Genomic DNA, 22,180 nt, shown 5'->3' on the forward strand with positions numbered 1-22,180 from the left:
GATGAACAGCTTCCCCGATCTGATCACGACTGGTGTTCTGTTATTGGACTTCTGTGCTAGTTACAGTTTGTCCATAACGAACGCCTTGTTCAACCACAGGGATGTCCATAAGTGCACATGGCACCAGGATACCCTGGCCGGAGGTCGATGATCGATTTATTTGTCGTATCATCAGATCTCCGACCTCATGTGTTGAACACTTGGGTGAAGAGAGGGGCAGAGCTATCAACCAATCACCACCTGGTGATGAGCTGGATCCGCTGGCAAAGTAGGGGGCCAGACAGACTCGGCAGGCCCAAACGTGTGTTTTTTTTCCTGTTATTATTCTTTATTGCTTCTCTTCCACCTTCTAATGCACCGACACCGCGTCAAGTTCCTTGTGTGGTGAATTTTACTGTACCTGGCAATAAACTTTTTTGATTCTGATTCTGAGGTGTTCCAAGCATGTCCTACTGGGAGGAGACCTCGAGGAAGACCTAGGACACGCTGGAGGGACTGTGTCTCTCAGCTGGCCTGGGAATGCCTCGGGATCCCCCCCTGAAGAGCTCAAGGAGGTGTCTGGGGAGAGGAAAGTATGGGCATCCCTGCTGAGACTGTTGCTCCCTCGACCCGGCCCTGGATAAGCGGTAAATGATGGATTGATGGACAAATGGATGGATGGATGGATGGATGGATGGTCTGCTTTAAGCAATGTGCAAGCAAAACTGGCTACATCTGAAAATTCCACTTAAGTATAAAGAAAATAAAAATGTTAAAAGTTAAAAATTTAATTCCAGTAGAAAACATGGAAATATTTTCTTTGGTTGAACATACTGTCAGAAGTAGCCTTTGTTTCTCAAAATACCAGCCAAAATTAGCTGGAAGATTATAGACGTGGGTTTAGAGAGATGCATTAAAGACCGTAAGAGGAATGTGGATTACATGCCCCACTTTTGATTTCCAATCCAATCCAATCCAATCCAATCCAATCTTTATTTGGTTGACTGTGGTTGTTGTAAAGTGCTTAACAAAGCGCCGTACAGATAATAAATTAAAAAAACAAAAGATTATAGATAAAAGACAAAATGGCTCAAATATTGTCAGTAAAATAAATAAATTAAAAACATAAAACACGAATAAAAGCAAAAGCCATACAATCAGAGCAATAAAATAAGATCAAATAAAATCAAATCCAATGTCTATCTAGACAAGCATGATCAGCCACGAGGCTAGATGTAAGAGAGACAAAGGTCAAAAGAAGAGAGGAATGAATGAAGCTGTGGATACAGACAGATAGTAGGAGGAAGATACCATGTCGGAAAAAATAGCGGACAACAGTAAAAATTTCTGAGCTATTACACCTCTTATCCACTTACGGTAATAGGCATCATAAATCATATAATTGAGCCTAAACTATTCATCAAAGATCAGAGTATCCAAAGCTATCCATCTGGTTTGTGTTTGGATGGAAGGGTTGATATTTAGACGTTTCATGTTCCTCTCATCTCTAGCATAAATGAAACTGTGTTACTTGGTAAAATATACTTCCATGAGGTAAACATGACAAATCTGTTGACTGTCATTGATCAATGAAACATGCAGTGTATCAAATGAGATCATCACTGCCTTACCTACACAACTGAATAAACAAATGCTGTAGTGGTTTTGCTTTTAGTATTGTTAATAATGTGTTCACAACCGTGTGTGTTGTGTGTTCACAACCGTTAAGGACAAACAGTGGAAATGGGCCTCCTCATGGAATTTCATCCAAACCCTTTCCCTCTTCCCCAGTGTGACAATGAACCAGTTGTATAACATGCATAACTAGCCCAACTGTCGATTTAATAACGTCTTACACACATGGCCTACATACGTGTACAAACATGGGTTTCTCATTGAACTTCAATAAGAACGGCGACGGGCCACCCACACTGAATGGGGACATCACAGTCATGCATGCTGTACCACCATAGGTTTCTCATTATACTTCATTAAGCACAGGATCACACCACTTCTAACCCAAAGTTTTACGCATATCATACTACATACACTGACTGACATTTTTTCATGATATGATTGACGGAAGGGAGGGACATTCACCAGAAGAGACGGGATGTACACTGGAAGGGGCGGGACTTATGTATTTTTTAATTATTTTTTTACAATTAAATTTATGTGATGCCATCATTCATCAACTTAATTTGACAGAAAGTATAACTAATATTCTCTCTTTTGTGCCGTAAGGCAACAGGCCTCCCCACTGCCCCACAGTGCTTAGTTATTTGTGAGAATTTGTGTTTCCTGTAAGTTACACCCACTGGTGTATTGTTAAAGCTGCTTGGAAATTATTAATTGTAATTACTAATGGTAATTCTATTTAATCAATTATTTAATACGTGTTTGAAGGAACTCCTTGGATTATTATTATTACATTTTCATTTTTATTTCTAGGAGACAGCTAGGTGACTTACATTAACTTGTAACTACAGAAGGAGAGCACAGCAACCTGTGCTGTAACATGAATTAACGTCATCTGATTATAAATACTAAAAAACAGATTTTACAGTTAATATCTCAGGAGAAGTGTCATGTACAATGATGGTACAGCCTGACTTCTTCCTGCTTGCTTCTACTGTTGAATGATCTCCATATGAGATATGATCTTTATTTATTATTTGCTTATTTAATTATTTTGTTGTTGTTGTTTTTTGTTTTGTTTTTCCTTGCCTTGCCTGAAATAAATGAATAAATGAAATGAAATGAAATGAAATATGAGGGACTGATAAATCATGAAGACAAGGCTGAAGACCTTGTCTTCAGCCTTGCGGCAGTGGCTCAGCGGTAGAGCAGATGTCTCCTAGATGGGTCGCCCCAGCCATCGGCGGATCGAATCCCGCTCCCGCCATGATGTCACCAGGAGTGTGAGCTGACAGTGGGAGGTGTCAGCTCACCTCCCAGGCACTGCCAAGGCACCCTTGAGCAAGGTGCCGTCCCCCCTACAAGCTCCTCAAAATTGGGGCTGCCTCCCTGATGTGTATAGTTTAATGTGATTGTACTAACTGCATGCTTACAGCCCCCCTTGTGTGCTGTGTTCAGGGGCCTGTATACTTGTCAACTAACCGAGTGACTTTGTAATTTCCCCTTGCGGGGATCAATAAAGTATACTTCTTCTTCTAATTAAGTGATTATGCTATAAGCAAGCTCAGTCAATAACACAAAGTTGTTAACCACAGCACAACGAATCAACAATAGAGGATACTATCAACATGTAAATATAACATGTATGTCTTCAAAATTTCTTTGCTCAACACCAGTTGTAGGCTACCAGTCTTCTTCTTTTCCTTTTGGCTTTTCCCATCAGCGGTCACTACAGCGAATCAGTTGCCTCCATCTAACCCTGTCTTCTGCATCCTCTTTTCTCACACCAACTACTGTACATTCATGTCCTCTTTCAGAATAATTGTAAAGAACAGCACTAATAACTAATCATTACATACCCTCAAATACATTTTTCTCAGAGCACGATGACACTACTTTGAAGATAACACAACAACATACAGTATTCATTTAGCCAACTACATTAACTCACTGTAAAATAGTAGGTCTCTGTCTCCTGCTGATTGGCTCGACGCTTAGCCAGAGTAAGCTTTGGGATCGAGCTCCCTCCAGGGGGCTCATGTGATAGGCTGCTGGGAATGTCAAGGGTGGGGTTCCAGTCACTTTCACACATACTGTCCAGCAGGGCTGTAAGAGTGGCTTTAAGTGTTTTACTTATCTGAGAAGAGAGAGAAAATCTGTTCATTTAATATATTTAGCTAAGTAATTGCAAAAAAAGTCAATATTCAAAGTTTAGGATCACCAACTAACCTCTTCTGTTTCCAAGGTAACGGCAGCCAGTCGAGACTGAAGCTGTTGGAATCTTGTCTCCAGCTCGTACCTCACCTGGCTCTCTGCACTCACCTCACAAACCTGAAATACAAAAGCAAAATAGGCTGTAACAATACATCTGATGATGGAGACAAATCCATTAGAGCAGGGGTGTCAAAGTCAAATACACAAAGGCCAAAAAGACAAATTTGCTAGAAGCTGAGGGCCGGACTCGTTCAATGTTTTTTAAAACACAAATTAGGACATTCATTTTGTTCAAAATGGTTTTGTCAAAGTTCAAATGGGCTGAATTACTGCTTTATGGGAAATCTAGTTTTTGCTCAAAGCACACTTTTGTCCTATTTATTTTTAGACACTCTGACCTTGAATGCTCTCGCGGGCCACATAAATGATGTGGCAGGACACATTTGGCCCCCAGACCTTGAGTTTGACGCATGTGCTCTCCAAGGTAGAGTCAGCTTCCTGTAGCATTGTGTAGTCATGAAATCTGCTGCCTTTAGTATTCCTTTAGTATAAATGTTTCAGTGGTCAATGGCATCTGTGCTGCTGTAACTAAAACACACCGATGTGACATCTACAGTAAAAAGAGTTTTTACTGTAGATGTGTATGATCCATCTCAGACTACAGATGGATTTTATTGGCAAATATTACATCAGCTGCAGATAAATAGCTAGTTCTTGATAACTTTGTTTTATCAGCCAATAGTGTAATTGGTTAATCTCCAGCCCGAATTGAAACAGCAAAAGAAGTTTTAATCAGAGTTATCGATTCACATCATTCACTGACTATTTAAAATATTCGTATATGAAATATAAAATAAAACAAATATTGGAAATTGAGGCCCCGTCCACACGTAGCTGGATCTTTTTGAAAACGCAACGACTTTTCTTAAAGTTATGGCTTCCATCCACATGACAACACAAATATCCGCGACAAAAACAGAACTTTTCATATTTTGAAAAATAATTTTTTCTGGTCTCTACATGGTCCTATGTGTTCCTGCATTGACTCTGCAGCCCACCCAATGGTGAAATGCTGCTCAAACACGCTGCTCAGACTTAGCTCCTGTCATGAAGAAACAGCAGGAGTGATTTCTACAGGAGCTGTAGCCATAGCAGTGCATCCACCATAAACTTTACCCCATGTTACCGTTAGCCACATCCTCTCTGTGAGTGTAACAGGCAAGGCAGGAACAGAACCAGCCTCTTCTCATTTGAGCAACTTTTTGACAGCTGAAATTCAGGACCATGGATGAGTTAGAGGCAAATACAGTGTAGTTGGACGTCTGACAGCTGTGTGAAATTAATTTAAAATAAAATAATATGGGACCTGTGATGGAGTCTACTCTGGCGAAAGACCAGTAAAAGTACCAGGTAAGCCAGGCCAAAGATAAAACTAATTCTTTGATATCTAAAAAGTTAAAAAGATTCATATACAATATTTTTTATAAACAGCCTCTATATGTGTACAAATCTACAAATGTAAAAACAAAAAACAAAAAATACAACCCAAACAAGGATGATTAAGGATGATTTTTTGCAAATTAAAACAAGAAGTGCAGTGGCATGACCTGGTCCCCCTCATGTGGGTGATAACTGAATCTGAAGGGGAGGCAGAAAGCAGTGTCATGTTGCTGTAGCAACGCATCTCTATCTCCACTCTGGTCCAGGGTTGTCACAGTGGCCTCCAGCTGCTTTAGCCCCGTCTCCTCCGTCTTCTGGATGCGCCACCTACTGGTCAAGAAGCATTTCATCACCCTCTCCACTGACAGATGGAAACCCAGGTCACAGCACTGTCATGAGGGAGTAAAGGAGGAAATGATGATGCGGTATGTTGGTGGGGGTGGGGGTGCAGGGGGGTTGATGGAAATGATATGGTGTGAGAGAATGATATATACAAGAAATAAGGCTTGGTCTAATAAACAGATGGGCACACACAGACACATTGAGGTTGCATACATCAATCATGGTGCTGATGTCCTGCAGGTAGTACTTGTTCATGGCAGCATTTGCTGCTGCTAGATTCAGAAGGTAGTCATTACGAGCCTTGGTACACTTCAACTGGGTCTCCTGCACTCTGCCATGTCTCTACACACACACACGCACGCACGCACACACACACATACACACACACACACACACACACACACACACACACACACACACAAACACACATCATGAATGACACGTTATTAACAAATTTTAACATCATAAATCAAGTCGTAAAGAATATGCCTTTATGCCTTTACATACTTTGAGACTTAATGTTATGCAATAACTCTGTCGCTCTCCCTCTCTTTTACACACACACACACACACACACACACACACACACACACACACACACACACACACACACACACACACACACACACACACACACACACACACACACACACACACACACACACCATAAGTTTGTGTGCAGTCGCTATTTTTTTTTAGACAGCAAAGGTCAAGCAGCTTAACTCTTCTGACCCTATTCTCAGCAGCTGTGAAGACTTCCACTGCTTTCGCCAACTTCCACTGATTTCTCGATAACTTCTCATCTTGCAGCAGCACAATGTCATTTACTTTGGCATTTCTTCTGTCCTTGGTCCATTTTCTTTGTTGCTACAGATTAAGTAAGTACTCCTTTCTCCACCTGGTCCAGTACTCATTTGACAGGAACTCAACTCTTCCGTCTTTTTTGAAGATAGAGATCGTCCTTTGCCCCCTCCTAGTCATAATGCCCAAGTGGAGGCATTATGACCAAAGACTTCATGGTAAGGATGTTATTGGGAGTCAATGGTTCTGCCGGATGGATCGTTGAGATGTACAGTGGACAATGGTCTACTATTCATGATAGCCATTACTTGACATAAGTACGTTCTCAGTGATGATATGTATAGTCGGTTTGCAGATTGGTTGAGGATAGATGTGAGGACACTCCTTACGGTGCAGATCTGTCTCTCTCACACACCACTCATGTGACTGGGAGAGACAGATCCACTGACGAAGCTGCATCCCACTTCCTTCATATGTTCTTCTGTTAGTCCTCTCATCAACTCTTGGAACTCATTGCGCGCACCTGCAAAGTTGGTGCCTTGGTCGCTGTCTTAAATATGAGCCCATATTTCTTCAACTCCTTCATTCCTTTTTTTTTTTAAACAAAATGGTCCGAAACAGTCCATATCGCTGTACATGAGTGAAGGCGTACTTTCCATTCTCTTGCCTGACAGATCATCCATTTTTTGTTCTTTACTTCAGAAATCCATGGACGTTGGCAAATGTAGTGGAAGTCTTCCTAGGTGCTAACAATACGGTCAGAAGAGTTAAGCTGTGATTCAGTGATATGACACTGGACAATGAAAGCACACACGTCTCAGCCACTCTATTCAGAGAGAGCCATACACAAAACTGGGCTTCTGTTAGAAGCTGAGTAAAGGGTTAACTCAGAGATTCCCCTTCATTTTGTTTTTTTTGTTTATTTTTTTTTGTATATAGTTTGAAGAATCACTTTGTGTGATTGGTGGGAGTGTGAATGCTGTTGTTATAAAGTTTGTGTGAAGCCACTTGTTTTTCTTTGACCACCAGAGGTCGTGCTGAATCCTGTGACGGAAAATATTGTTTGTTATTGTACGGCAAAAGATAAAAATCCTCCCATTTTGGAACTGCAAGAAGGCAAAGTGGTCGATGCTCTTTTATTTTGTAACTTTTATTTCTATTTTTATGTAATTTTTTGTACTGTGTTTAAAGTTCAATGTCATTTCATGTCTGTTTGTAGTTCTACGGGGGTGGTGATGATTAACTGTGCAACGTGAAGCTAGTCAAACTAGATATTAAAGGCATCAATAAAAGATAACACCATCTGTATAAAGAACCGGAGTCCTTGCATCTTTCAAATGGGAGCACGCACACACACACACACACACACACACACACACACACACACACACACACACACACACACACACACACACACACCTACAGCTACACTTACTTTTTCCATTAATCTCTCCAACTTCTTAACTGAACTCCGTCTCTGTCCGCCTGATTGGCTGAGGCCAAGGTCAGCCGACTTGCCGGTGTGCCTCTCCTCCAATCGCTCTGCTTCCTTCAATTTCCCCTCTGCTATGAGACAGTCTGTATGGTATTGGTTATACGTCTTCAAGGCCTTCATGAGAAGACACAACAGAAAGAGTTCTTGCCATTGAGATGCTACATTAATTTCAATTATTTTACATATTGAACATGAGAAAATGCTCACCGTCTGCAACTCAGTGGTGACCTTTAGCAGCTCATCCTGCATTTGGATACCAACTTCTTTGCTCTGCAATTCACAGAAGTATGACTGGACATTTTGGGATATTTCATTACCTCAAAATATTGATTTTGAAGCTCAAGGAGAGAGCATCTTAGCTTGGGACCAAAACTTGAAATTGGAAATTGAGGGGGGGTACAGTTAGCCTGACTGTCACTTCAAAGATTTGTACATCAGACTTCAAACGCTCTGAAACAAGACATAATTTAACATATTTCATAACTCATTAGAAAACAATTCTTGAAAATCAAAAGAAAGGGGCTTCCATTTCATTTTCATTTTCATTTTTAAAATCATGTTTATTCAAAAAAGCCAAATTACAAGATAATCACGTTGACACAAAATCCAGAGAGTCATGCAAAAAGGAATTCACATCTCAAAAACAAACAATGGTAGGATTTTCAACAGTACTGTGTTTTTCCTGAACAAAGACAACATCTAACCTTTTAACATTTATCAAACTTAAAACAGAGGCTCTTGTCTCCATGTCCCCTGCTCCTTTCCCATTCAAAGTACTTTAAACACAGGTTTAAAAAAAGCAGACAAAAATCGAAAAGTAACTAACCATTCTCAATCATACTTTTTACTTTTGTCATTAGTTTCTTCTTAAAAACCTCTTTGCTCTTAAAAACTGGTTGGTTACTTCCTTCTGGATTTTTAAAATAGAAACGGATGCTATCCAGAAACATATTGAGGTCAGGAAACAAATTTTCTACTTTAACCTTCGAACCCTTTATGTCTTGCAGCATTTTTTTTTTTTTTTTTTTGCAAATCATATTTTTCTGTTATGGCTTCTTTCAGACTTTCAATTACAGCCAATTTATAATTTTAGTTTGTAACTGTTAATTGCTTTCCCTTTCATTTTCTGAAATCTAGTCGCACAGCCCGGAACAGAATCAGTGAACCATAAATTGCCAGGCTCTGAATATTTATCATTAATCATTGACTGCATATAACTACTTTATCAGTGGCAATATAATGTTGGCAGTGACTTTAGAGAAGTTTCAGGCCTTTGAGTATGCCTTATCTTCTCTGAAGTGACTGTAAATGTTTTTTTTTTAATTTTCAAGTATGCTGTGCAGACAAGGTGCCTGGTAAGCATTAATCTGAGCAAGTTTAGTCTGTGTACTTCATAAAAGCAGTGAGACTTAGGTGCTCCTCATAGCAGAACAGATAATATAACAAATACATAAAGAAGTAATTATACAAATGCTGCTTTGTGTGCAAAGTGTCAACTTAGAGCTAGTTTGGCAAGTCTACTTACATTTCAAGTCTAACAGTATCAACATTAATCTAGCAGCACATAATATAAATTATGTTTCTTGCAGGCAATGAAGCTCACAGAGTTAAGTGATACCAGTTGTGAATTAGTGTAATCTAACACACTAGTGATTTGTGTTGAGATGGGCTCACTATGCTTTGATCTAGATATTGACTGTCTATCATGACAGTTCATAACCTGAAATATGTGATTTAAAACAATTAAATAGGATTCTTGTTATTTGCAATCATGAACAAAGTGACGAAGTGAGGAAGAGGAGGACATACATTTCTCCCTCCCTCACCTTGTATTTTAAATGGAATACTTTTATACACACAATGAATTACTTGAGCGTGTGTGTGTATGTGGGGGTTGCCCTACAGTGAATTCTTATGGTTCTTATGGTCTTATGGTTACAAGTTCCACTTAATTCTGAGTCAAAATTGTCCAATGTGAGGATTTCTGTAGTGTGATTTAAAAATGTTTTTTTCATTTTTCCCCGCTAATTATTATGTTTATATCTTTGTTTACTGAAGAAATGCCTTTTGACATTTTGGAAATGCTAAAAGGAATTTCATTTTACAATTACTGGGAAATTATTTGAAATAACTCTACATATTGTCAATAGAATAGATCTTATGGTGTATCTTGAGTATTTCTTGATTGTTTACTGGACTTAGGTCTTTTTCCTGAAAGTGATAATTTTTACATTCACTAAAGTGTTTATGTATTCACTTAGGTCCAGGTTTTTTTTTGAGCGGTGTTGGCAGCAGAAAAAAATCTCTTGGACAGATTTCCACTGAACATTGTGGAAGAATGAGACATCCTGGGAAATTTTAGGGCAGATCCTGATAAAAGCAAATTTATTCGTCATTATTTATTACTGTCAATTCAGAGCTGCACAAAGCTACCAAACTGATTACATAGGAGTTGTGCAATAATGAGTCCCGATCCTGTTTACCTCAGTTTATGGACATAGACTAAAGATACATCTCAGTTTGTCGATTATTGTCACTTTCACAATGAGATATTACTCTCAAAACTTCAGTTTTGAGAGTAATATGAAGTTGAATGAAGGACTTGTTTAATGTGACTACTGACTCTGCACCACAGCCACTCACCCGTTTGTGCAGACGGTGTGTATCCTCTACACTATGTGTCAGCCTCTGTGTGAGCGTGTTGCAGCAGGTGTCACTTAACGCTGCATGTTCCCGGCTCTCCAGACGAGTTTGAGTTAGCAAAACAGACCACACCTGGCACACAGACTGACCCCATTGTTCTTTCCTGAAAAAACAAAAAAAAACAAAAAACAAAACAAACGCATCCTCTCTGAGATATGGTCAGATGAAATGCCCACAATCATCCAAGAGATAGGAAAGACATGTGTTCCCTCACACTTTGTGCACACTCACTTCTTTGTCTTGTGGGTGAATTTCTCGGTGAGTTTATCGAGGGCTCGAGCATATTCAGCCTCAATATCACCTCGACGCCGTAGAAACTCAGAGAGGTCTGAGAGCTGCTGCTGTTTCACCTCCACCTGGGAGTCTAAAATCTTTATCTGATCTGTCAGCTGGGCCCGCAGGTCTGACAGATAGATGGTAAAAAGAACAAGTCCCTGCATGCTTTAGATTCTGAACAGTCTGATGTGCAAACACAAGGTGAATAATTGTCATAAGGATGTAGTTACTGTAATTACTAGAAGCATGTCTAGATATATTTGTTTATATGTACAAGGTGAAATGCAATCTTATTCATGTAACGTACATCACAGCAATGAGGGAAGGATGTCCTCTTTTTTCTTTGCATGTCAGATTTGTTCCTATGTGCAGACTTTACATGCTTCCAGTATGGCGACAGACTGTACTGTATAAAGTATACTTAGGAAACTAATGTGCACTCGGGGTGGCAGTGGCTCAGCGGTAGAGCAGATTTCTTGAAGACCAGACATTGCCCAGCTATCGGCAGTTCCCTCACGCGACCCTTCACTCTGCTTCCCCCTATATACAGTATATATACAGTATATACAGTATATATATATACATACACACACACACATACATACATACAGTATACAGTATACACATACATACATACTAACTGCATGCCTAGAGGCCCCTAGTTTGTTGTGAGTTTGTTCAGGGGCCTGTATACAACATATATATGTGTGCATGTCGAACTGTATCAGGAGAGTGAATGCTTTACATTGGTTTGAAAGACTTATATAAGCTCACAAATAACTCCACATTGGCTTTACTCCTTTCTGCTTGTTGCTCTCTTTCCTTTCTTCAGCACTTTCACCCACTCTGTTTCTCTGCTCCTTCTTTCCATCCTTTACTCTTTTTCTCTGTTTGTGTGAGTACACAGCCTTGGGCTGACTAGATATGAGGAGACAGCATCACTAATACTGGCTATAAATACACTGCTGTAGTACAGTACAGAGCCACCCAACAACGGCAAAAAACAACAACATGGAAAGCAACACACAAGACATGATAATGGTCATGTGTATGTTTTCCTCCCATTCTGTGTCTTTAAGAAACCCTGCTTTGATTGTCATCACGCTCAAAGGAAGGACTTTATCAACTTGTGAACAGACCCTTTTCAGTGGATACAGGTGAATGGTGGTGCAGAGCAACTGAAAGCATACATTAATTCTGCTTTGAGTGCAAGATCAATAGTTGACTCTGATGTACACAGTGATGAGCTCATGATTTGAGCAGATGCAGAGTGACTTACCTTTCATCTGTGATTCATACTCGGCCAGACTCCCCTTCTCCCTCCTCAACTTTCCATGTGATGTCATCATCTTTGACCCCCTTGACTCTGGTCTGTTACTGAGACCTCTCTCCCTGAATCTTGATTCTTCTTTTGCCCTAACAAAAAATCCCCTCCTCAAACCTCCCAACTTCAACTCCTGCTCCTTCTCTGTAGTCTCTGACTTTTTGGCCCTGGCTACCTTGGCTTTTGAATGTGGCACATCAGCATTACTGTCTGTTGGCTGCGCTTGACTGGGATGCCAATGGTGTCAAGGTACTCCTGGAATCCCCTTGGTTTCTGATGTGAACACTGATCCATAGGTGAACTGGCCTGAGTAGCACACAGAGGGAAATTAGAGGGAAGAGTAGAAATTAATATGGATGAAAGGACTTAATGAGAGCAGAATGGGAGAGAGTCAATGAAAGACGACAAATGAGGCCATAGAGATGAAACAAAAAAAGACAGAAAGTGACAGAAGATAAGGATTGTTTACTGGGACAGACAGTTAAGATGTGAGATGGGTGACACACCTCAGAGTGGACAGTAACACAGCCATGTAACCGACTGTGGGACCAAAACGATGAAGAATGGGGGATGAGAGGATCTTTTGAGTAAATAATGAGGGTTATTTCAGATGGGGGTTGTGAGGATTCCTGAGAGGAAGATGGCAAAGATGAGAAATGCTCAACCTCATGAGTCACAGGAACATGGTCTGAGGTAGAAGCCAGTAAATGTGTTACTGGCTTTTGAGAACAGTAGCTGAATTCATACAAAAATGACCTTAAATGAAAAATGTAATGATTCAAACTGCACTTTGAAATTTTTGAGCTGTGCAAGTCAACTCTCATACCAAACCTAAATGGCACATATTACAGAATTTAATGCGCCACGATGTTGATGAAACCAGTCAAGACATTTGTCATTGTGTCCACCATTTTTTGAAAGTCAGATATTTAAAAAAACATATTTAGACAGAACACATGAATATTTTTCAGTCAGTGGGGCAAAATAACATCAATGCATGTCAAGTCATGTTTTGTTTTGTTTTTTTAAGGAAAATGAACAGAGGGAAATGGACAAACAGCATTTCTGGCTGAGCAGAACACAAACACATACAAAGTCATACTCCCACACACAGCTGGTACCTGTATTGCTAGCGAGCTAACAGCTGACATCTGAAGAGATGGTACATTGGATATTTGGGGTGTATAACATAATTTTGCAAAAAAAAATCCAGTGGTCAAAATTGTGCATTTCAGTTCCAGTTGTGCACTGACAGGTATTACGTAATACTGAGAAACTGGAGCTTTTATTCAAGAATCAAAAAAAGCTTCTTTTGATGAAGAGTAGCTTCAAAATAACTCCTTCTCCTCCGAGAGCTGCCAACTTATCGTGGTGGGGGACTTTTAGTGCCCGAATGATCCCAGGAGCTACTGTATGTTGTCAGGGGCTTTATGCTCCTGCTAGGGTCTCCCTTGGCAAACAAGTCCTGGGTGACGGGCCAGATGAAGAGCAGTACAAAAACCCCTGTGATGAAAGAAATATCAAGGAACGCGACGCCGCCTGGTGTGGCAAAACCGGGGCCCCACCCTGGAGCCAGGCCCGGAGTTGGGGCTTGTATGCGAGCCCCTGGTGGCCGGGCCTCTGCCCACGGGGCCCGGCCGGGCTCAGCCTGAAAGGACTACGTGGGCCCAACCTCCCGTGGACTCACCACCCACCGAAGAAACTGTAAGGGACGGGTGCAGTGTGGATTGGGTGGCACTCATCAGCATGGGGCTCGATGACCCAATCCCTGGACAAAGAGGCCAACTATAGGGGGGAAAGGAGCCAGAGCTTGTGAGATAGGTTGAGAGGTACTGACTACATAGTCGGCCTCACCCCCACCCACAGCTTGGGCTCTGGAACCCAAACCCTTGAGAGGGGTTGGACTCTCCACTTTTCTGGTGTTGCCCAAGGTGAGAGGCGGCGGGATGGTGTGGGCTTGCTTGTAGCCCCACAGCTCATACGTCATATGTTGGAGTACACCCCAGTTCCCTGCGCCTTCGGGTTGGGAACAGGTGTCTCATTGTCGTTTTGGTCTACGGGCCAAATGGCACTGCGGAATACCGGGCCTTGTTGGAGTCCCTGGGAAGGGTATTGAATAGTGCTCCGACTGGGGACTCCATTGTTCTCCTTGGGGACTTCAACGCTCACGTGGGCAATGACAGTGAGACCTGGAAAGGAGTGATTGGGATGAACGCCCTTCCCGATCTGAACACGAGTGGTGTTCTGTTATTGGACTTCTGTACTAGTCACAGTTTGTCAATAACAAACACCTTATTCAACCACAGAGATCTTGTTCAGCCACAGATCTTGTTGAATTGCGGGACTCTGGAAGCAGCTGACAGGTACAGGCAGGCCAGGCGTACTACAGCTCGAGTAGTTGCGGAGGCAAAAACTCGAGTCTAGGAGGTGTTTGGAGAGGCCATGGAGGAAGCGTCGAAGAAATTCTCGTCTGTCACCCAAGCTGAAGTCACCGAGGTGGTTGCCACACTCTTCAGTGGCAAAGCACAGGGGATGTGCCCTGAGTACCTCAAGGCCCTGGATGTGCAGGGACTGTCATGGTTGACATGTTTCTGTAACATTGCATGGTAGTCGGGGACAGTACCTCTGGATTGGCAGATTGGGGCGGTCGTCTCTCTTTTCAAAAAGGGGGACCAGAGGGTGTGTTCCAACCATAGGGGGATCACACTTCTCAGCCTCCCTGGGAAAGTCTATCCCAGGGTACTGGAGAGGAGGATTAGACCTATAGTCGAACCACGGATTCAGGAGGAACACTGGACCAGCTCTATACTCTCCATCGAGTGCTTGAGAGTTCATGGGACTTTGCCCAACCAGTCCACGTGTGTTTTTTGGATCTGGAGAAGGCGTTCTATCGTGTCCCTCGTGGTATCTTGTGGGGAGTGCTTTGGGAGTATGGGGTTCGGGGCCCTTTCCTGAGGGCTGTCCGGTCCCTGTATGACTGAAGCCAGAGATTGGTTCGCATTGCTGGCAGTAAGTCAGACCTGTTCCACGGGTTCTGTTCATAATTTTTATGGACAGAATCCGGAGGGATTCCGGAGCCAGGATCCAGAGGGTGTCCGGTGACGCTGCAGAGGTCTGTCGTGGTGAAGAAGGAGCTGAGTAACAAGGCAAAGCTCTCGATTTACTGGTCAATCTACGCTCCTACTCTCACCAATGGTCATGGGCTTTGGGTCATGACCGAAATTACAAGATCCTGGATAAAAGCAGCTGAAATGAGTTTCCTCCATAGAGTGGCTGAGTGCACCCTTAGAGATAGGGTGAGGACCCTAACCCTAACCTTGAGGAAGACCTAGGACATGCTGGAGGGACTATGTCTCTCAGCTGGCCTGGGAATGCCTCAGGATCTCCCCGAGGAGCTGGAGAAGAAGTTTAGGGAGAGAGAAGTATGAGCATCCCTGCTTAGACTGTTGCCCCTGTGACCAGGCCCTGGATAAGTGGTTGAAGATGGATGGATGGATGGAAAATAGCTTCTTCAACTTTGCAGTTCTATATAGCATGCTGGAATGCATGTGACAAGTGGGCGGGTGCCATTTTAAGCAACCGAGGCGTCACAGAGAGAAGACAAAGAAGAAGAGAAGAAGAAGAAAAAGTAGAGTAGATTTGATTTTTAAAATCGCGTTTATTGATAAAAGCCGAAATACAAGATAGTCACGTTGACACAAAACCCAAAAGAGATTCACTCAAACAGGAACTCACATTTCAAAAACAAATTATATAAAATATAGGAACATAGGCAAATTATACGTGAATTGCTTTATACTTCAGTTTATATGTCAGTTAGTGGTTGGTTTATACGTAAAACCAACCACTAACTGAACACAAGTTCCTCACTCAACACACAACATAAGACACTTTTGACAGACCATAGGTTTGTAAAGTGTGTAAATGCTTCATAGCTCTGAAATAGTTAAAATCGATTCTGATTCTTGCTTGACACATTCTTCTTAAAATGGCTCTTGAGAGAGAGAGAGAGAGAGAGAGAGAGAGAGAGAGAGAGAGAGAGAGAGAGAGAGAGAGAGAGAGAGAGAGAGAGAGAGAGAGAGAGAGAGAGAGAGAGAGAGAGAGAGAGAGAGAGTTCATTTCCCACATCCTGTGACAGGCTGCAGCATTTTGCATTGGGTAGCTTAGTGTTTTGATTTTACCTTCAAGAAAAAAACCATTCTTTCCTTTCTTTTCTATTTTTTTTAACGCACTCCAATAGCAGATACAAGTAATGGCAGAAATACAACCAATAACGCGACTGGTGAGACCTGCCACATTGTATGTAGTAGAACTGTTATCGTTACAGGATATGATGTGATGTGTTCTCTCATTTCCTGTGGTGTTGTGGAAGTGATCCAGACAGTCAGGGTTTTGGTGTTTCCTGTTTTTACTGTGAAACTTCTTCATTTTACACCCCTTGTCTTTGTTGGTCTTCTAATCTATTTATTCCCTATTCCTTGTTTAGATTTATGTTTTCTCTTGTCTACTTTTTTCTCTTCCTGTGCCTGATCTGGCCCTGCATTTTGTTTCTTGATCTGTTACTCATCTGTCTTCCCCTCTTAAATAGCAGCTCCCTTTCTAACAGCTGTATCCATTCAGGGGCCGCATCTTTTGACCTATTTTGTTGGCCCTCTTTACCCAGCTGGGATGAAGCCACGCGACGATCCACCATAACCCAGAATTTATTGCTCAGTGGCATAATGTTCTCTCTCAGTAGGTAAGGAGTTAAGGTGAAGCATCTCATTTTCTAATTATATTTCAGCATGTGCGCGTGCACACACACACACACACACACACACACACACACACACACACACACACACACACACACACACACACACACACATAAACACACATTACTGCTTCCATTACAATAGTTGTAATAATAATATGTTTTATACTACACCACAACTTCTACGAAAACTCACAACTAGGCTGCTTTAATTACACTGACATTGACGATGTGTAATCATCATTTAATCAACTCAAGCTATCAATGTTGCTAGGTGGAATCATTCATGACACGAGAATAAAAGCACAAAGAGATAGAGAAATTCTCAATTGACCCAGTAGTCTCATTTAACAGGATTCATCGCAGCCGGGTCCTTGGAAGGATGCAGCACCTGAATTCAGGCACAGATTGTTTACCTTCCCTCCACTGACTGACATCCCTGCCCTAATTGATCTCATTTGTGTCTTATTATCTCCTCTCAGAATTTTTAATGTTTCCCTACCGTTATAGTCCAGTCAATTTTTGTAACTCTGTGTCAAACATTCCAGCCTTTTTTATTGTGTTACTTGTAGTTTGTGATGTGGATTAGTTCCTTTAGATTTTTGTATAACTGTGAACCAAACCTGTTTTGCCTGTTTTATCTCCCATTGTGGACATGGATTGCCTCTTCACGAACCACCCTCTAGCTATTGCAAGACTCTTCTAATTATATTCCAGAAGGGCACCATCATTGCCCCTCACTTCTGCAGTTGGGCCCTCTCCTCTGAATTGAACATGACATTAGCGGAGGTTTCAGAAAGAACTCTGGGGTAAATGAATAAGCACAATAAACAAATTCAGAGAGATTTGTGTCGGTGTGAGGCCTCCGGAGGCACTCATCAGCGTGTGACCTTAATCTGCACAGAACAAAGCGAATGTAAACGAGGGGTTGTGAGAGATTAAGCAATAGAAAGGGCCATATAGATGGAGGTTATTGGAGAATAGAGTTTCCAACTTCAAGTCAAGGTCATTGAAAGAAGGCAGCCATGTGGTGTGAATTTTGAATATAAAGTGCATTAAAGAAAAGAGGGATACAGTGTGATAGATCATTATTTGGACTTTGTGGGATTTACTGCTTATTTCTTCTCAAGAATGATAAGAACCACACAGCAGAAGTTAGTACACATGACTTACTGTCTCCTGCTGAATTGGTCAATATTGTATGGGGATTTCCTAATATTACAGAGACTGCTGGCCTCACAGTATCACAATGCCCCTGCTACTATGTATGACATTATCTTGCGATGTCCTTGCAGCTAAATTATTGCCAAACAGTTATAGAAAGCCTGACCCCCATGACCCAGGAACAAGAACCATTACCAATACAGTAGAAAATATGAAAGGAAAATCCCTGGGTGTAAAGAGGTTTTGGTTAAACAGAAGAGCAAGATCTGCTGTTGAAGGGTCATCTCCATTAGCACAGTATGATCACAGATAAGCAAATAAATGCAGTTAGTCTTCCACCGACTAAATATGTCACTTCAGTTCAAATTAATGATTTCTATACTGTATAGATTTTTTTTAACTGTTACATGGCGCATGCACACATGCACACATGCACACATGCACACACACACACACACACACACACACACACACACACACACACACACACACACACACACACACACACACACATCCTCTCTCTCTTTCTCCCTCTCACACAGTCACACACATATGCACAGATACACACACAAACATGCGCACACACACCTTAACACTCGGCCCCCCCAGAATTCTGAAACTACTAAAACTCCCATAGACAGCGATTTTGACTGCTCAAACAACATTTGTATATCATTTGTATTATCATTGAAAATATCTAAAAATTGGTGGAATAGATAAAAGCAAATCAGGACACTAAATTCAAACTATAATGATTGAATGTTTTATTTATTCAATTGACACAACATAACTTCTCTGCAATTACACATCCAAACTCAAACTGAGATATAAAAAAAAATGTATCTGTGAAATTAAAGCAATTGTGTCCTGCTTCAAAATAGATTGGTGTCATCATGAAACCTTAACAATAAAAATTATTAACTATTATGAACATTCAATAATACTGTAATGGTTGCCAGCCAGCTGGAGACACTTATGTTACAACGCGAAGTTGTTGCTTATGCCTCACAAACACTCAGTCAACACAGGTAACTTGTGTTGAGGGGGGAAATATCACCACTGGTAACTTCTTTATTCCTCTTGAACTTTCCAAGGCACTAAAGGCCCAGAAAACAAGCCTGGTCGGTCCAGCAAGTAAGAGTAGACAAGAGCTTCCTCCACCTGTCGAGGAGCAAAGGGAACTGCACACTACAGAGGTGCTGAAATGTGACAGTGCAACCCTAACTGTCTATCAATGCTAACCAAGGAAATTGTCTCCATTCTAATCACAATCCACACAGATGTCAGCATCACAAGTGGCCACGAGGCTATACTGGAGACTGTTAAGTACTAACCAAGGTTGGAGTAAATGTGCTTGATTGAATGGGGAGGAAATATTCACCGTAAGCTCCTACATGTTGGTGGTTTGTAATATTCTTAACCTGGCTGCTATAGATGCTTCGATCCTGTTGAATAAATGCAACAATAAGATGATGTCACAGAGGAACTTCATAATGCGACTCGCAAAGGAACTGTGCTCAGGACACATGAAAGCAAAAGCCTGACAAATGATGTTGCAAGAGCCCCATGTGGAGCAGCAGAAGATGGAGAGGAGAAGGCACTGCCAAGAGAAGAATGTGTAAGAAAAAAAAAGCAAATGTGTAAGAAAAATGAAGCAAAGGATAATTTGTGTCTAATGTCATAAGGTAGTGGGAGCTGCACAGGGAAGGTACAGGTTACCTGTGTTGACTGTGAGTGATTGGGAGCCATAAGCAAACCCTCTTGGCATCATAACATCAGTGTCCCCAGCCGGCTGGTAGCCACCACAGCATTTTGGATTGTTCATAATAGTTAATAATTTTCATTGTTAAGGGCTAATGATGACACCAACATACTGTATTTTGAAGCAGGATAAATTTGTTTTTATTTCACAGAATTACATTTTTTTTATTTCAAAGTTCGAATTTGGATGTGTAATTGCAGAGAAGCTTTGTTGGTTCAATTAAATAAATAAAACACTCAAATATTATATTTTTTATTTAGTTTCCTGATGTGTTATTCCCTTTTCCACCAATTTATTCTTGGATATTTTACTGATAATCCAAATGAAATACAAATATCCGTTACAATATACAATACAATACAGCAGTCACTACTCAGATCTCTTTTGTGTTTTGAAATTTTGAGGGGATGTTTGAGGGGAAGAAAGTTTCTTCCGTCAAAAGCAACATGTCGCACTTTCAAATGAAGCATGTTTAACTAGTCAGATGTCCCTATCTCTACTAAACTGAGTTTGATCTATTTTGAATACCTACATGGTAGCTGGCTCATGATACCAACCTGAGCAGGCCACAACAGGGTGAGCTCTTTCATTTAGAATGTGCCATGAGAATTAGATTTCTCACACATGGACAAAGTTCATGTGTAACAAAATGTACATCCTCTTCAGCAGCCAGTTCTGCACAACAGGAAACCATATCATAGTACGCTCCCACAGGTTTTTTCTCTCGTGCCATCTGATGAGAATTACTTTGTACCTGCAAATATCACTGGAAGATTTCAGCTTCTGCTTCATCCCGTTTCTCCTCACCAATAAAAAAGACAGCACAGGATGACTAGTTTCAAGGTGGCAGTGGAGAAATGTACATGATACATCATGTAAAACAATGGGTAGCAATGACCCAATAGCTCTTCTTGTAATATAAGTGTGTAGATTAATTATTATGGGTAGGAATATCAGAATTTTACAATATAACTGCATGTATTTTACTGAGAGAATAAAGTCACTTTCAGAGTTTGGCGTGGTGTCTATAGAGAGTGGATCATCAGGAGTCAGACAATTCGAAATCAAACAGCCACAAGCCACAGCCACAGAAGAATTTCCACTGCTGTCTACATTTTTCATTCTTCAGAGTTTTATGTGAGGATTTTAGAGATGCTCCTTGCACAAAGCATACCTTTATATCCTGGCAGAAGACAAAAAATAATCTGAGGGAAAACCTGAAATGAAAACTGGTTGGGACAGTCAGACGCTAACAAGACCTCAGGCTGACCACATCCACTCTTCCTGGCTTCTGAAAGCTCCACTTCACCAACACCTCTGAATGTTGGAGGTCAGACATTCTAACTTTGGTTTACTGCACCACAGGTTGTAGGAATGAGTGCCATTGTGAAAAACAATGTTGGTGGTCAGACAGTCTAACTTTGGTTTACTGCACCACAGGTTGTAGAAATGAGTGCCATTGTGAAAAACAAAGTGATAAGATATTTATTTATTCAAAAATATTTCCATTCGATTGCATATCATACTGGTTTCTCCACAATTGTCCTCACTGTCCAGATACACCCTAGACAAGTTGCCAGTTTGTTACTGGGCCACACAGAAGGACAAACCCCAACTCATGCTCACAGTTATACCGGAGGTCTGTATAAAGTGTCCAGTTGAGCTAAGTTGCATAGTGGTCGGAGGAAGTTGGACAAACCAATTCAGCACAGAAAAGTGAAATCAAACCAAGGAGATTTCTGCTGTCAGGAAACAGCGCTACACTTGCACCACCATGCTGTACATAAAGCCTGACAAATATATCATTATGAAATATGGGCGGCACGGTGGTGCAGTGGGTAGTGCTGTCGTCGCACAGCAAGGCAGTCCCGGGTTCGAGTCCAGCACTGTGCAGAGTTTGCATGTTCTCCCAGTGTCTGTGTGGGTTCTCTCCAGCATCCTCCCACCTCCAAACAACATGAGCTGCAGGTTAATTGGCTGTTCCAAATTGCCCGGGTGTGAGTGTGAGTGTGAGTGTTTCTCTGTCTCTGTGTGGCTCGGCGGCGCACTACCGTCATACCCAGAGTTTCCCCTGTCTCACGCCCTAAGCCAGCTGGGATAGGCTCCAGCTCCCTGTGATCCGCGAAAGTGGATGAAGCAGTGTAGGAGAATGGATGGATTTTGAAATATGTGAATTGAAAGTAATTAAATGCTCTATGAGTACCTAATTGTATGTACAGTACTTAAGGACACACTTCACACAGAAATTTGAATATAGTTATTATTTTTTCTATTTTCATTTTGATAGGA

General features: G+C 41.4%; 1 protein-coding gene across 4 annotated transcripts in view; it reads right to left on the bottom strand.

Annotated features, from left to right (window-relative positions):
- The window catches only part of arhgap4b (Rho GTPase activating protein 4b), an 81,001-nt gene that overhangs the window by 57,186 nt on the left and 1,635 nt on the right, over window positions 1-22,180 (bottom strand). For 3 of the 4 annotated variants that reach the window (XM_068331878.1, XM_068331886.1, XM_068331891.1), the window contains exons 2-10: window positions 12,168-12,518; window positions 10,844-11,015; window positions 10,553-10,715; window positions 8,117-8,179; window positions 7,850-8,023; window positions 5,827-5,955; window positions 5,439-5,660; window positions 3,847-3,948; window positions 3,569-3,754 (exon numbers count right to left, since the gene is read on the bottom strand). In XM_068331878.1, coding sequence (XP_068187979.1) covers window positions 3,569-3,754; window positions 3,847-3,948; window positions 5,439-5,660; window positions 5,827-5,955; window positions 7,850-8,023; window positions 8,117-8,179; window positions 10,553-10,715; window positions 10,844-11,015; window positions 12,168-12,237 — 1,281 coding nt within the window. In that variant the 5' untranslated portion in view covers window positions 12,238-12,518. The remainder of the gene's footprint in view (window positions 1-3,568; window positions 3,755-3,846; window positions 3,949-5,438; window positions 5,661-5,826; window positions 5,956-7,849; window positions 8,024-8,116; window positions 8,180-10,552; window positions 10,716-10,843; window positions 11,016-12,167; window positions 12,519-22,180) is intronic. The other variant, XM_068331901.1, reaches the window with a different exon arrangement.

The sequence above is a fragment of the Antennarius striatus genome, chromosome 2 (genome assembly GCF_040054535.1).
Source record: "Antennarius striatus isolate MH-2024 chromosome 2, ASM4005453v1, whole genome shotgun sequence".
Classification (NCBI taxonomy): Eukaryota; Metazoa; Chordata; class Actinopteri; order Lophiiformes; family Antennariidae; genus Antennarius; species Antennarius striatus.